Genomic DNA, 16,959 nt, shown 5'->3' with positions numbered 1-16,959 from the left:
TATTGCAATCATTGTAGCCTACAGTTGTAACAGCGCGTAACAGTCGTTTTACTCCCCGGATGCGCTCATTATAAAGAACGTTTAACGTGTCCCAAAAACAGCTATCAATTAATCACCAAACGTATTATAAACAAGTATTGCCAGGAGCAACACCTTGCAAAAAATTATAACAATAGGCCTAGGCCTTTATATGGCTCTGCTCCTGCCTAGATTCGAACTCAGAACTACCTGAAAGTTGCAGACCTGTTCTGGAAATACGTGCATTAACCCACTCGACCGTCAGACAACGCTATCTGCTTCGAGTAGGCCTATTGGGTAGGACTGTAGCCTACACTGGTTGCTGTGGCACAGTCTTGAGTGACCGAATTCGTTTTTCTTTGTCATATGAATGCTGTCATTTTGTTAACATTACTGTTAAGGAGATGCTGTAGGCAAAGTCTATATTTCAACCTCGTTAGTGTAGTAAAAAAAATCAGAACTATTCACAAGGTTTCTGGGCAGCATATTTATGTTCTGTTAGCAAGCGAACTTCTCATGACTACCGACAAAGTAGCCTACTGCCAGCTGACGAAGCTCTCATTTTAAAACATTACTGAGAGACAGACACTGTACAATCAAGAAATCTTGCCACTGAATCCAAAACTATGTTTAACATTATGTACAAGGCTTAGGCTACAGTGGACTAGCATGTTGCAGGGGCTGCTAAAAACACAGAGAAACGCACTGAAAACTCGGCCAATCACAGCCCTTGCTGTCGAATGCGCCGTCTGGTTCGACCGTGGAACTCCACAGCGGACTATGCTGCCCCCAAGCGGCTGCAGTTGTACTTACATTTCACCATTCACCATGATCGTGAATGAAGTGTCAATTTTTAACTGGGACCCACTGTATTTCAGACATATTATTGTGTGTCAGAGAGAGAGCGAGAGAGAGAGAGCGTGCGTGTTTGTGTGTGTGTGAGTAAAAGAGAGAGAGTGTGTGTGTGTGTAAAAAAGAGAGTGTGTGTGTGTGTGTGTGTGTGAGTGAGTGTATGAGTGAGTGATACAGTGTGTGTGTGAGCGTACAGATGCAGTAGTTGACAGTAGGTGACTGTGGTTATGCGTGTGATCGACATCTCATGTGTGGCGGTTGTGTCTTGCCCGTGTTGGAGGCCCTGCTGTGCGACAGGTCCCTGCTGATGGTGATTGGCGGCTCTTGGTGTCGGAATCACGCCGGCCGTTTGGAATATTAGTGTGATTATGCAAATACCCACAGTCAGACGCATGAGACGGCAGCAGACGCTCCGGAACGTTCCTTACCCCCGTTCCGTTCCAGCGAGCTTCAGTCAGGTGTCAATCTTGCACAGGAAATTAATAAAGCTGTCGTTCTACAGCATGCTGGGATGCTGGCTCCCATAGGTGACTGGAAAGAGGAGTAAGTCCCTTTTATTTAAAATATTTTAAAGTTGGGTACAACCAAGGCCAGAGGTTTTTTTTTTTTTTTTTTTTTTTTTTTTTTTATAAAGTTTTTGAAAATTGAGTCTCTTGATCTTTCTTTCTCTCTCTCTCTCTCTCTCTCTTTCTCTCAAATCTATTCAATTCAATTATATGTGCTTTATTGACATGGCTATGAAGAAAAAGTGATATGTGAAGTGTCTATTCTTTGGATTTAACACATTTCTTCAGTATTCAGCACGCAGGGCTTCTGCAGGGTGTGTGTCTCATCTACTCTAATTTTGCTTACACAGTGGACCCCATATTTCACATCCATAAAGCGCAATAGGTAGGATTACAGTGTTGAATATTTTGGACCAGATTTTAATTAGAATGTTGATTTTAAATAGGCTGCTGTTACAAAGGTTTTAAAAGGTGTCTAGTTCCTTGAGGTCGTGGTTCCTTTTGGCTGATCATAACGTTTTGATTTGTCCAATTTGTCTTGTCAAGGTCCAGTTCTGACAGTACTGCTCTAGCAGGTCCAGGTGTTGCTGTAGACCTTTTTTCAGTGGGCCACAACAGCACCTGGTCATCAGCAACGAGCAGGAATTTAACTTCCGTGTCCAACCGGGTGAGCCCAGGTGTTGCAGATCGTTTCAGCAACACCGCAAATTCATTCAAACAAAATTGGGCTCAATCTGCAACCCTGTCTCACCCCACGCCCTTGAGTGAAGTATTCAGTTCTTTTGTAGCCAATTTTTACTCCACACTTGTTGCGAATATATTGATTTGGTGATGTCATACACTTCACCCGCTACACCGCTCTTTCTCTCTTTCATTCTACTGTATCTCTCTCTCTCTCCGTCTGGACTCCAAACTCTGGCGGTATTCTTGTGTGTAAGAGGCTTTGAATTATTGATTGACGCGCCGTAAGCAAGATTGTTGCCTGTGGAAGGAGAAAAGTGAATGGCCTCATCCATAAAATATTGGTGTGGAGAGAAAAGAAGCTCTCTCTCTCTTTCTCTCTCTCTCTCTCTCCCCTTCCCCCCAAATGGCCCTATTTTCTTTGACATATAAAAGCAGAGAAATTGATATGTAAACATGAGTCATAAGCTTTCATCAGTTTTCACAGATGATTGTTATTTAGGATGGTGAGTGTTTTGGTTGGTAAGTGTGTGAGGGGGAGAAAAGTATATAGTATAAGTATATATACTCTTTTGATCTTGTGAGGGAAATTTGATCTCTGCATTTATCCCAATCCGTGAATTAGTGAAACACACTAATCCCTGCGCAGTGAGCTGCCTGCAACAACAGTGGCACTCGGGGAGCAGTGAGGGGTTAGGTGCTTTGCTCAAGGGCACTTCAGCCGTGCCTACTGGTCGGGGTTCGAAACGGCAACCCTCCGGTTACAGGTCTGAAGCGCTAACCTTCACTTTCGGTCACGGCTGCCCCATTAAAAAGTGTGTGTGTGTGTGTGTGTGTGTGTGTGTGACTCCTAAACTCAGTGATTGGTGTGAGGTGTGTGTTTTATTGGTTGGTATCTCTGTCCTGCCTCTCCGCACACACACACTTTCTCTTCATGTTTCTTGCCTCGCCCCTCTTCTCTCTCTATCTCTCTTTTTCTCTCTCTCTTGATCTCTCTCTCTCTCATTAATTTCCTTCTCTCCCTCCTCTTCATCCTTTTCGGTCCCTTTCTCTTTATCTCTCTAATGCTCTCTCCTCCTTCCCCTCAGACCTCTCAGGCATTTCTTATGAAACTCCAGTGTGTTTCCATCTCTCTTATGCACACACATGCATGCATGCATGCACACACACACTCTCTCTCTCTTACACAGACACACACACACACACACACATTCAACCTCCATGTTTGACCATGGAGTATGATGGATGGTGGAGGACTGCTGAACTAGCCCACCAGGTCGTTTGTGTAACGTCAGCGCAGAAATGGGAATCTGTTTTTTTTTTACCCCGACTAGATCGATTTTGTTCGCAAAATCATAGATTGGTTTATCGTATACGCTAGCTTTGATCCACAGCACCAGGGAGTTGGAACAAACAGATTTCAGAAGTAGTCTGTGCCTGCTTGTGTGTGTGTGTGTGTGTGTGTGTGTGTGTGTGTGTGTGTGTGTGTGTGTGTGTGTGCGTGTTTGTGTTTGTTTGTGTGTGTGTATGAGAAGTAGAGCTACTTGAGAGTATAAGATGAAAGAAAGCCTGTGTACCTGATAGGTGTAACAACGGGATGAAAGCTATTTGATTGTGTATCGAGCATTTTACATCAATTACAGCAACTCTCCACACAGTGTGCTTCTGTTCTAGCCGTTTTTCCCTGGCCAGACAAAGAGAGTGTGACGAAACAAAGAGTGGGGTCACTCCCGTTACCAGAGTAGTCATGACAAAAATATACATCTTTCTCTCCTCCTTTCATTTCTCTCTCACTCTCATTTCTCTCTCTCTCATTTCTCTCTCTCTCTCATTTCTCTCTCTCTCTCATTTCTCTCTCTCTCTCATTTCTCTCTCTCTCTCATTTCTCTCTCTCTCTCTCTTTCCCCATCTCCCCCTCTCTCTTCACACTTCTGTTTATTAGTCTAGTTATTATTCCCCTTGTCTAACACCCTCCCTCACACTTCCTCTGTTTCTCTGCCCAAATGACCCCCCAATCCCTTTTAAAAATAATTACTGTGTCCTACCTGACATAAAAAAAGCACTCAGTGAGCCACCCCCAATCCCCCCCCCACACACACACACACACACACACACACCACCCCACCCCATCCTTTCAAGGAAGAGTAGGGCACACTTTAAAGGCAGCAGCCCTATAAAAGTGTCTGTTGTGCAACAGCAGCCCTATAAAAGTGTCTGTTGTTGTGCAGTGCTGCCCAGGTGCTTTGCTGCCTCTGCCAGTGGGAGGAGGGGATTGGCCCGGGTTGAGACCGAACCTCGGCCTCCTGTCTGGCATGTGTGCTCTTCTGCACTCAACACACATGCCTTAATAGGGAAACCTGTGGTTGGATTTATTAATTGTAAATCTTGGTAGTGAGCATGATTTTTCATTCTCTACAAGACACCAAATGTAGTTTTGTAGTTGTGTTTTTTTGTTTGTTTGTTTTAGGGCTGCAGCTATCGATTCTTTTTGGAATTGAGTATTCTAGCGAGTAATCGGATAAAAAATATTTTTGCATTATGAAGTGCAATTTATTCATATGCACTACAAATGCCATGCTGTAAACTAGCCCTAGACACTTCAAAGTAAATTAATATATCGGCTTTATGTACTGTAGATTTGTGCATCTGCAGCATTTACCATTACTACCAAATACAACCTCCCTTACAACAAAACCTGCAGTTTTTCCAGTGCAGTTATACTACAATACAGTGCAGTACTTTAGTATTTTCATGTCCAAAATACTGCATTTCTGCAGTGAAGTACAGTAGGTGCATTAGAACAGCAAATATTTCCTCCAAAACTGCAGTTTTGATTCTTGAAGTAATTCAGGTTTTTTTGTTTTTTTTGTCAGCGCTGTAATAATTATGTCTGGAGTAGGCGATAGGTGAGGTGGCCTAACCTAACACCAGGTGCCCGTGCGTCTGCGAGAGAGAGGGAGAGATGATTGTGTGTGATGAGTTTTTTGGTGTATTGCTCACTTGCAATTTTAAATGAATTATTTTACTACTTACAATTTCCACAACTTAACGTCATATCGACTCATGACATTAGGCTACAGCCGCTATACCATACCAAATACAAATACGTTCTAATACGTAGCTAATACATTAAATCAGCTAACATCAATAGCTGGTGTCAACAACTGGAGGCTTTCGGCTCAGATGTTGAATCATCGTTGACGTGCTGTTGTAGTGGACAAATGGCACCTTGCCTTCTCTGCTTTTTATGGACGGTTTCTTGGCTCTTTGTCATCTCGCCAACTTAATTCTGAAAGTGGTGCGGGCGTCAGTAATAACAGTCCATGTGAAACAATAATCCCTGAGCTGAGCAGGCCACTAACGCAAGTGATGGGAATTAAGCGAAGCTTCGAGGCAGAGGATTTTCCTCGATCATTTTTTTGTAATCAAATTATTTGAGAGTAATCGCTTTAGCCCTAGTTTGTTTTTTTTGTTTTTTGTTCTTACCCACAATGCCCTCTGGTCTGACAGCATGATGAATGTACCTTGACATGTTGATTTCCAGCACTCGTGGCCCCCACATCATTAACATGTGTATGCAGTTCCAAAAGTCAGACGTTCGTCCCAGTGCTTCCATTTCATTTCATTTTGTTCTGTTTTCATCAGGAGTCAGAGGACTGTCTGAGAACTCACAATGGCCAGCGTGTTCTGGACACATGGAAGGGAAAGAAAGAGTTCCGATGGCCTGTGGCCCAGTCTGCCTCGTTCCCCCTCTCATGGGGTGTGAAAGAGCCCACGCATGAATCACTCCAGCTCTTCCTCCTGCTCTCCTCCTCTTCCTCCTCCTCTCCCTCTCTGTTCTCTTTACCCAGCCCTTTGATCCGAGACATGCTCCGCTTTCAGGCTGTCCTCATCAAACCTCTCTCCCTCTGACTCCCTAGCTTTGTTTGTCTCTCTCTCTCTCTCTCTCTCTCTCTCTCTCTCTCTCTCTCTCGCTCGCTCTCTCGCTCTCTCACCCTCTCACCCTTTCTTCCTCCTTGTCTTTCTCTTTCATATTTCCCCTCACTCTCCCTGCCTCTCACCTCTCTGATTCATCTCCATCTTTATCTCTCCTGCTCCTCCTCCCTCCCTTCCTCTCCTTCTCTGACTCGTTCACACTCTCTCTCTCTGTCCCCTCTCCTCTCTCCTCTCTCCTTCTCTCTCTCCTCCACTGGTTCCTCCTCCAGACTGTCAGGACTGATGGTAATGAAACTGAGAGGTGGAGGGGATTTGTAGTGCGGAGACGGTGCAGGAGGTGGAGGCTCATCAGATATGTACTTTGATGCTCTCAGGTGAAGCCGCACGCCCCGGCTCTCCGCGGCCCCCAACACGTCTCTTTAAAACCAAAACAACATGCAAGGGCCCTCGCTCCGTGGCCCGCATGCCAACCAGCCCTCCGTCTAGATCACGCCTCGGCACACAAGAGTCCTCAGCAGGCATGCACAGTGTGTGTGTGTGAGAGAGAGCTGTAGGGTTCATAGTCATTGCGTGTCATAATGCTGTCCTATGGCTCCACTGGTATAGCAAAAACAACTCCAGGATCATGGATTGATCAAGGCACTCCAGGAACTGTATACCTGTAGTATAATTTGCATATACTGGCATAGAAGTTGTACAGATATTTTATCTGAAATTGTATTAAACTTACATTTTAATGAGCTTGCATGTTATAGCTGGATACATATAGAAGATGTAGGGTTGTGGACTTCTGGACTCTGCATCTGAAATTTAGTGGTGGTATAATTAGTTGTTGCTGTGATACCAAGGATGCTTTCCCTGCATAGTAATCCATCCCTTTGTTGCATTGATAGTCGGCAAGCTGTTTTTACGCGGGCTCGACACCAAGCCTGGCAGCCTGCATTATTTCACACCACTTTGCCATTGTTCCCCGCTCCGCTCCTCCTGTCTGGAGAACCAATTATTCTGTTTTCCAACTGGCTAGATCTCTGTCAGCACGAGCTAGATCTCTGTCAGCACTATTTCCCGTTGTGAGCGGGAGCAGCAGTGGAGTGAACTGGAGGCATTTCAGGTTTTTCAGGTGATTGTTTTGGTTGCCCTCTCAGGCTGCTGGACTAAAGTAGGAATGGGGATGAGTACGAGGGACCAGTTCACTTGGCATTTGTGTTGTCTCTCTCTCTCTCTCTCTCTCTCTCTCTCTCTCTCTCTCTCTCTCTCTCTCTCTCTGCATCCTGAACAAGATCCGACACACCTTGTGGTCAAATGTGTTGTGTCGGGGATAGATTGATGTTAGGCTATGAGGTGCAGTGATGGAGTTAAGAGTTCATATTATGATAAGTTAGGTTAGTGAGGAGTTAGTATGGGCTACTCATTATGTCCGACGAGAAGCACAGCAGTGGCTTTAAGTTCATAAGGCTGTGTGGCTGCCTCAGGCCTCCAGTCACCTGGGACTTGAGAAGATGCACGCACACACACACACACACACAGACACACACACACACACACCTACAAACATGGGGCACTGGCTGGCCTCTAACTCAGTCACACTGGAATCAAACACACACCGTAGCAGTCTGGTAGATTGAGAAGCGTATGTGTGTATTAATTAGATTTGTGCATTTGTTGAGGGAAAGAGACGAAAAAAATGAGAGAGGGAAGAAGAGAGAACTGGTGTGTGGGAGATGGAGAGGTTGTAACAGAGTGTGTGTGTGTGTATGTGTGCGCGTGCGTGCGTGCGTGCGTGCATGCCTGTGTGCGTCCACTTGAAAGCATGTGTTTGTGACAGGATGTGAGTGGTTTAGTGATGAGAGGGAGAAACTCATCTTGTACTTCCTAAACCATATTACCCAGAATTCTAATGACTAAAGCACACTTCATTAGTGTGAAGGGCTGCTCTTCCATCAGGTGTGTGTGTGTGTGTGTGTTTGAGAGAGAGAGAGTATATGTCCACCAGGAGAGGACGCGCGACAGTGTAATATCTAGATAAAAGCGTGGGACAGCTCCTGCATACAGTAGTCTTCTCTGACCACAGCAGGATGCCGAGATATAGAGCCCTCTCCTTTTCTCGCCCTGTATTTCTCTATTACCTTCACACACACACACACACACACACACACACACACACACACCGGCTCTTCACCACTCTCTTTAAAACAGTTACTTGGCTCTTCACTCTCTTTAAAACAGTTACTTGGTGGTATATGGACACTGTGTGGGCTTTAAAAACGAATACAGGCAGGGTAAGTGGATTGGGATGCCAGAGGCCATCATGACATGACACCCACCTGAACAAAAACAAAAAGCTGTTTACTAACCATTAGCCTGATATAGCCTTGTACATTGACCACCTTCCCAGAGCTGCTGGATTGTGCTTGCGTGCGTGCGTGCGTGCGTGCGTGCGTGCGTGCGTGCGTGTGTGAAATGTGATCACTCATTCTGCCCTTGCTCACGTTGCCCCTCCCCATGTCTCCGTGTCTCTCTGGTTCCACAGGTGGAGTCCACGCAGAGCATGATCCGAATCCTGGGCCTGTCGGCCACGCTGCCCAACTACCTGGACGTGGCGTCCTTCCTGCACGTTAACCCCTACATCGGCCTCTTCTACTTTGACAGCCGCTTCCGACCCGTGCCCCTCGGACAGAGCTTTGTGGGCGTTAAGGCCACCAGCAAGGTGAAGAAAGGCGCACACACACACACACACACACACACACACACACACACACACACACACACATATGCACTCATGTCAGACATATACATATACACATACATATACGCATGCATGTATAGAGACAGACACACAGATGAGCACAAAGATCAACATATAGATGTGTGTAAAAATACTCAAACACACGTACACACAGACAGACACCCTTTAATCTAATGATGTCAAATTATGAGTGTGTGTGTTGTGGAGTGCTTATTTCCCTTTTGGCTTGGTGTCCATAAAATCAGACTTTAGAAAATGCAATGTTTAGGTTGGTCTCTCTGCGGCTGTCAGTAAGTGCAGTGTATTAGCCTTGAAACCCGGAGAGGACTGCCAAGCATGCTGTAGGTATCAGAAGCAGCAAATAAGCCTAAGAGAGTGGTTGAGACTGAGCCTAAAGGCCTATTCATACCAAGAACGATAACTATAACCATAACAATAAAAGCGTTCACACTGAACAATGAGAAACAATGAATATTTTGTTCGGAAATTCTAAAACAATGATATTTTTAACACTTCAAAATAAAATTTGCTAAATGAACCTTACATTTTTCAGTAGCCATAGGTGTGTAGATTTGAACAAAATCTAGTTTGGTTCTTAACGTGAGCATTTCCTGCCTGAAATATCCGATTTTGTTTACCATGCTGGCCTGATGGGTCGCCTATATACGCCGTTTCAACGGCACATGAGCGGTTAGACCGAGAATTCTCGTCATGACATTAAAATTCCACTGGAGCTCCAAGCGGATGTGTACACGCAGCCTTACAACTAGGGATGTAACGATTACCGGTATAATGGTAAACCGCGATAAAAATGTTGACGATAACAATTACCGTTTTCATTTCAAATATCATAATTATCACTGTTGATTACCGTGGTGTGGAAACCGTGTGTTTAATCCTTCCCAGCTTCATCCGAGCCTGATTTTGACATACAGTAGGCCTGGTACAATGAAACAAAACTGGTACCCTACTGATTCTGTTGTCTAATTGATGGTTTTAACTACGATTCGGATTAGGCTACACCTGATTTTAAAAGGCGGAACATTTTCACCGCAATATATTTGCACTGTATCATGTAGCCACTCTGCGTCTTTTTATGTTCGCGTCCACATTAAATCCATTCCACTCACGTTATCAGGAGAATACAGTTGCCTAAAGTTTTATTTTGAACGCTTACTTTGGTCTCACTCATTGGATCCAAATAACAGAAATGGCGAACTCCAAGTTACAGTATGGTAGGGTAAGTTAAGCTATAAGCACATAGCCAATTAAACATGAAGAAAAATGTGAACGGGACACTTTTTGAAACTATTTCAGCTTGTGAGGCCTATCAGTGCTTTCTGAACATATTGAACACACTTTTAGAAATACCGTGATGATACCGAAAACCGTGAGAGTTTTGGTCACTATAACCGTGAGGTTAAATTTTCATACCGTTACATCCCTACTTACAACACTGTTTACATCTCTTAGAGTCACGGTAAAATGTCATTTTTGGTACATAGCTAATTTAGATACACCTATGGTGTGGGTGCTTGCGTTTCTTTAGGAATCTGCCGTCTTGGTTTGTATAGAAATGGATATTAAGACGCAGGACACGGAAATACGGGACCGACGGTAATAGGGGGAGTTCCGATACTTATGTTAATAAATGTGACGGTTAAAATTTGATGGGTTCTGATTGGCTATTAGCTTTTTATCATTCTGAAAATCGCTCTGAAAGTGATCCCCAACAATATCGTTCTTTATGTCGTTATAGTTTATGTGTGAACGTAGTCATTCATATTAACGAGAACGATATTTATAGTTCTTGGTGTGAATGGGCCTTAAGAGAGTGGTTGAGACTGAGCCAAAGAGATTGGATGAGACTGAGCCAAAGAGATTGGATGAGACTGAGCCTAAGAGAGTGGTTGAGACTGAGCCTAGTGGTGTGCGTCTTCTTTTTTCCTTTGTCTCAGGTCCAGCAGCTGCACGACATGGAGGAGGTGTGCTATGAAAACGTCCTGAAACAAATCAGAGCTGGACACCAGGTAGAAACCCCCACATATATTGTACAGTACATGTGAATGTGTGCACATGTGTGTTTATGTTTGTGTGTGTTTCTATTTGGGTTGGACGATGTCCCCTAAATTGGCATTTGACGATGTGTACAGTAAAACATCGAGATGGACGATGATATCGTCGGGGGGGGGGGGATGGGTAGGGTAGTAAACACTAATTAATTACCATATGTCTGTACAGAAATACATTTATAATGTTCTACATAAAAAATAAAAAATATATTATATAGGCTATTCGGCTTGATGAAAGTGGACAGCTAAGAGAGACATACTGGCCAGGCTACCGAAGTTGAGTTGTGTGGAATATCTGCTCCAAGAAAATCGTTGTGAAAGCCGGATAGACAATCAATCTGAACACTTGGGTGTGCACCAACCAGCGGAATATTACACATTGCCAGCCTTTGCTGGGCCTAGCAAAAAAGCTACGTAAGACTACTATTGGTCTAAGACTACTAGTGGTCACTCATTTAAAATCTTCAGTAGTACGCTATGCAGCATCCCACGTTATCAGGCTACCGTCTATGCTGACTATGAGGGCGGCAGGAAGTGAAAGTAAAGGGCTGCGATCGTGCAGTCCAGGCTATAGGAGGGCGAAGTAAAAAAAAACTTTTACAAATAACGAATCCCGATTACCACTCCACTGCTGTCTGGGACTTTTGCTAAATGTATGAAATACAAGCCTTACAGTGAAAGACGGATAGGCTACCTTCTGATCCTATAATTAACAAAAGAAATGGTTTATTTTAACACAGAGGAGGATGCATGTGCCGCTAGCTGTAGCCTCGCAAAAATACTTGAGCGCTAGAATGTCCTAGTCGTAGCCTAACAATAATAATTCAATAGGACTATTAGGCTACATATTTTACGTCTAATGTAGGCTATAGGCCTGCGAGACAACACATTCACGTCACAGTCAGGAATTATTTGAATAAGACGGTAGACTAATATGTGATAACTCAACCATCACGATGGACGATGATATCCGTGCATCGGCACAACCCTAGTTTCTATGTTTCTTTGTTCCCTTGTTTCTTTAAGCAAGGCATGTGCTTTTAGTTTTTTCCGGCAGTGTTTCACCTGTTTTACAAACACCACACACGTACACACACACACACACACACATTGCTACCGTATATCAGCCTTAAGGAGCCTGCGTGATCTCATGTTGCCCAGCAGAGTTAAAAAAGTTAAATCTGCGACGTGGGACGGGATCTACGGCCCGGGTTCAGTCAAGGCTAATGCGGTATTAATCACCAGCAAAGCGCCGCAACCCGGCCCCGCCATTCCCTCCAGCCCTGCAGATGACTTGCCGAAGGTCGCCAGCATAGAACCAGGCCTTCTCTCTCTCTCTCTCTCTCTCTCTCTCTCTCTCTCTCTCTCTCTCTCTCTCTCTCTCTCTCTCTCTTCATCTCTATCCCCCCTCTCTCTCTAACTCCCTCTTACTTGCTCTCTCTCTCTCTATCCGTCTCTCTCCCTCAACCCCTCTCTCTATCCGTCTCTCTCCCTCAACCCCTCTCTCTTTCCCTCTCTCTAGTGGCAATTTGTGCCCTGTGACTCCAGACAAACTCAATTTCTGCATCCCATAAATCACAGAGGTGAGGAGACCACACTGAAGCGCCAAAGTGGTCGCATCCACACTACCCGCAGGAGGGAAAATCATCTAAATAAATATAAAACCTGTGGGTCGTTTATTTTTTCTCTCTTTCACGCACACACCCCCAGTGACAAGCAAGCCAAGTGATTACACTGAGTTCCTGACTGCAGGGCTCGACAGTGGTATTCTTGAGCTTCGCTGTTCCCTGCATCATCATGCTAGCGAGTTTTCTATACAGTATCTGAGGCAGAGCATATCAAGATGTCTCAGTGTCTCTGCAGAAAAAGTATGGAAATATGGGTGGAAGTCTTGAAGAACTCTGCAAGATTGCCTCAAAATTAAAACATGCGTAAAAAAAACTCTCGCCCCTCTCATATAATAGTAACCAGACACACACACACACACACACACACATGCACACACATGCACACACACACATGTGTACATATGGACGGACAGGCGGACCCTCTTCTCCTCTTCTGCAGTTGAGAACATTTGCGATGAGCAAACAATATCAACATTTCCAACAAAATTACATGTCACAGATTTACATCTCAAGTTCAAGACTCCTTACAACATAGTCTGAAGGCGAGTTATGTTTGGTGTCACCATATTTAACCCCCCTTAACCCTTTGGCCCTTGAGACCACCTTGCTCTGTCATTGAGCTGGTGTTGAGGTCTGTGTGATGCTTTAGTCAGTTGAAATGAATTCTCACTGTATGGTTGTCTTTTCGTACACCCGGTCCGTCTACTTCCCAAAGCAAACTCATCTACTCTCTGTCTGGCGCGAGGGCCTAGGACCAGCTGATGTGCACCAGCTTCACTGCGGACTGCTGGTCTGAGCTTAGAGTTTGTGTGTGAAACTATTCCAACTCCAGTTAACAGTTGTGAGGCCATAGGAGACATTCTGCTCCAGGCCCTGTACTGATTGGCTGAGCACTGCACTCCTCAGAGTCTGACAATTAACTGAGGAAGTGTATGAATAAGTGTGTGTGTGTGTGCATGTTTGTGTTACAGAGAGAGATAGTCTCTGTCTGTCTACCTCTGTGACTGTGTGTGTGTGTGTGTGTGTGTGTGTGTGTGTGTGTGTGTGTGTTTGTGTGTGTTTACATGTGTGGGGTGTGTGTGAGAAAGAGATGGTGAGTGTGTGTGCCTATTTTTGTGGCTGTGTGTGTAGAAGTATGTGCGAGAGAGAGAGATTGTGTCTGTCTCTTCCTGTGTATGGGAGTGTGTGTGTGTGTTTGGGTGGGTGTGTGCTTGCATGCAGTCTCGGTTTGGGTCCATCTGCTCTGTGTATCCAAGTCCCAGTCCAGCCCACCAGGTCTGTGCCAGAGTTTACCAAACAAAACACACACACACACACACACACACACACAGAGACCGATAGATACGGATGTGTCAAGGGACAGTCAAAGCTATTAACGCTATTTGGAAGTCATCCGTCTTTTTTGAACTATTAGCCGCAATCTAATTATAGTGGCCTGATGCTTAAACAACAAACCCCCTGGAGCGTTGGCTCCAAATCAGCACCTTTGTGTGTGTGTGTGCATGTTGTGACAGTTTCACACACACACACACACACACACACACACATAGTGGTTGATGGCAGAAAATCTAGGGGCCCTAGTTTGGCGGAGGACATGGTTGGTGGGAACGGCCAGTTCTGGCTAGACAGGGTGTCTAAAACTCTGGCGATACATTAATGTCTGCCAAGGCATGTTTTTTGAATATAGCCATAGTGACATATTCCTCTCTATCTGGGAACATTTGTATGTGCCGATTACATACCATCACTTTCTATGTGTCCATCTAAAATGTTTATTTCTATTGAAAATAAACAGGTCTGACAAGCTACACATGTCAAATAATTAAATTGATTTATGTTACAAGGACACAAGGGTCTAAGGAATAAGGTAATGAAAAATAAACAGATCTCAGTGTCTCTCCAACTTTGCTAACTTTTAGCTAACATTACAATTTTAGCTGAAAGATTTTCTCAGATTCAAAAATGTGTAACTCCGTGATAATGATCCTAGTCAAATATCCAGGGAACAGCAGCACAGATTTTTGAAATAGTCTGAAACTGTGTGTGCACACATATGTTTCCTTTCAGTGCCAAAATGCCCGACCAGGGGGCTCAATAGTTCCCCTTATGGAGTAGGAACACCCAAATAGTTAACACTCAAAGTTTCAGAGAAACCCAGTAGAGCTGTAACTCTTGAGCCGTAAAGAACGAGCCATTACACGTTAACTATGCCCGATCTGTCTATTCTGTTAGAATGACAGGGCAACTACTTTACAGAATCCCCCATTGCCCAATAAAGGACAGCAATAGTACTACAAAGAATAATAGTACTCACCCAAAGAGTGCTCTGTGAACTGGGCAATGAGCATTTGATCACTTAGCAGAAAACATCTGAGAAAAGTTTGGTCTTAAGTCTAGATTAGAAACTGGCTACAGTTGGGGCAACTTTGATCTCATCTGAAAATTGGTTCCAGAGCTGAACTGCATAGCAACTAAAAGCTGATTCACCATGTTTAGTTCTAACAGTAGGTTTTACTAACAAGTATGTCTCCTAAGAGGTCTGCTGCAGCATGTCTGCTTTGGTCCCGTTCCATTTAGTTATTTATAAACAAGCATAAGCGCCAGAGGCATAGTTTACCATTAGTTTTGCTTGCAAGCCATCCTCAGTTAATGACAAAGTTAACTGGTTTAATAAAATAACTGTATATACCGTATATACACAGCCAATGGTTTAATATTAAAGCACATTGTGATTACTGGCACACCAGCTGTAGAACACGGTCAACTACATGGTGCATCTCTCTGCTCTAAGTTAAACTTTAGGCATATTGAGGTGTTTACGTTAGCTTATCCCGGCCACAACAAATACTATTTTCGGTTCGGCTGACAAGGGGGCAATTAATTCTGATTAATTGCATGTATCAGCGTTGCATTAATCCCATGCATGTCATTTGCCCAGCACAATTTTCTTCTCTATAAAAACCCCATAAAGCCAGAACTGAATCATGGCTTCTAGTGCAGTTCTATGGAGTTTTCAGCTAAAGTTGTAGTGTGGGCCTGTGTGGCTGATGTTTTACTGCCATTGGCTTATCTGCGTTAGATGGGCGGGACTTGGGGACAGGCCAATTGTTTTGAACACCAGAAAAAGTGCTGTGATACCAGAAGACACAGAACACAGTCTTGCATTGTGTAATCCCATTTATTGTAAAGGGATTGCTTGACAATGCTGTTCATCAGCGTTAAGAAAATCTTTAACTCATCACCTTGGGCCCATCTCCGCCCAGTCGGTGCCCTTGACCGCACCTTTATCGCTTTCTTCATAGCAGGTCCTATTTTGTGCGACAGTGCGGTTTCCACCAGCCATTCTCACCCTCAAAACTATGCCCCAAAAGTGAGTTGAGTTGCAGTTTTGGAGCGGCAAAAGGTTGCCGCACCCTCTGTGGCGGCTGTTGATGATGTGGCGGATCGCTTTTTTCTCAGGCTCAGGGCCAGCTCCTGGGCCCCGCAGGCCTCCCTTGCGTGCCCCAGCTTGATATTAAATTTTCAGAAGTGGCTGTGACATATATTAATTTCATTGGGGAGCGTGTGATGGATGGAATTTTCCTTATGAAGTGCCCTCCCACCTCTCCCACCCCCGCTGTGGCTAGTGGCGACGGACAGCAGGCCGGCGGACGTTTAATAAGCTTAGGAGCCATCAGTATACGCCAGCATAGCTCCCTCACTGCTGCACACTGATCAAAAAGAGAGAGAAGAAGAGAAGGGAAGGGAGGAGATGAGAGGCAAAACATTAGATAAATAACATTTTGCAGTAGAAGGTCTCCCCGGACTTTTACCATTGCGGAACCGAAGCGTGTGTGTGTGTGTGTGTGTGTGTGTGTGTGTGTGTGTGTGTGTGTGTGTTCTCTTTTGGAGAGAAAATTAGACTTTTTTTTTCTTCTCAACAAAAAAATAGTACAAAAAAAAAGAAAATAGTGTATAAATACTAGCCCAGAAGGAATCATACATTTGTTGTTTTCTGTTCATTTAATTGCATTAACATCCAAACTAAAGTTTGCATTCAAACAAACACGGTTGTATAAATGGTCCGCAACCATGACCTCAAATGTAATAATCCATATGTATTGAGGTGTTAAGTGTCTCATCGATCTATCCCATAATGCCTTGTTGATGCACAGTTCAGGAAGGGCACAGATAAGGTGTGCTTTTCAAATGAGCTGTTAATCAGGCAGTGCGATGCTGTGAGGATGAACTGCCACAGTGTCGCTGAGAACAGGTCCGGTGGTGGACACACCATTTAGCACAAACACTTTGTTAGATCAGTGAGTGCAACAATTTGGTCACATTTTAGATAAACACAACCATTCTTACAGTGTAATGTAATGGCATGGTATAGTGTGGTGTAACATACAGATTAGCGAGGTGACAAGACACTCTTCCTTTGTGTTTAGATATGTAAAAAGGTCAAATATTCAACCAGAAAGCCCTTCAAAAACCCCTCTAAAGGCAGAGGTGGTTTTTCAGCCGAAGTTGCTCTGGAAAGT

The 16,959-nt window shown here is 44.3% G+C and overlaps 1 protein-coding gene across 1 annotated transcript in view; it reads left to right on the top strand.

Moving 5' to 3' along the window:
* ascc3 (activating signal cointegrator 1 complex subunit 3) overlaps positions 1-16,959 on the top strand; it is a 195,417-nt gene that overhangs the window by 97,475 nt on the left and 80,983 nt on the right. Inside the window, 2 exon segments of the mRNA XM_042106573.1 lie at positions 8,524-8,700; positions 10,698-10,769. Coding sequence (XP_041962507.1) covers positions 8,524-8,700; positions 10,698-10,769 — 249 coding nt within the window.

The sequence above is a fragment of the Alosa sapidissima genome, chromosome 10 (assembly GCF_018492685.1).
Source record: "Alosa sapidissima isolate fAloSap1 chromosome 10, fAloSap1.pri, whole genome shotgun sequence".
In the NCBI taxonomy this organism is placed as follows: Eukaryota; Metazoa; Chordata; class Actinopteri; order Clupeiformes; family Clupeidae; genus Alosa; species Alosa sapidissima.
The sequence above is the reverse complement of the archived record's forward strand: the minus strand, read 5'-3'. Positions and strand labels throughout refer to the sequence as shown.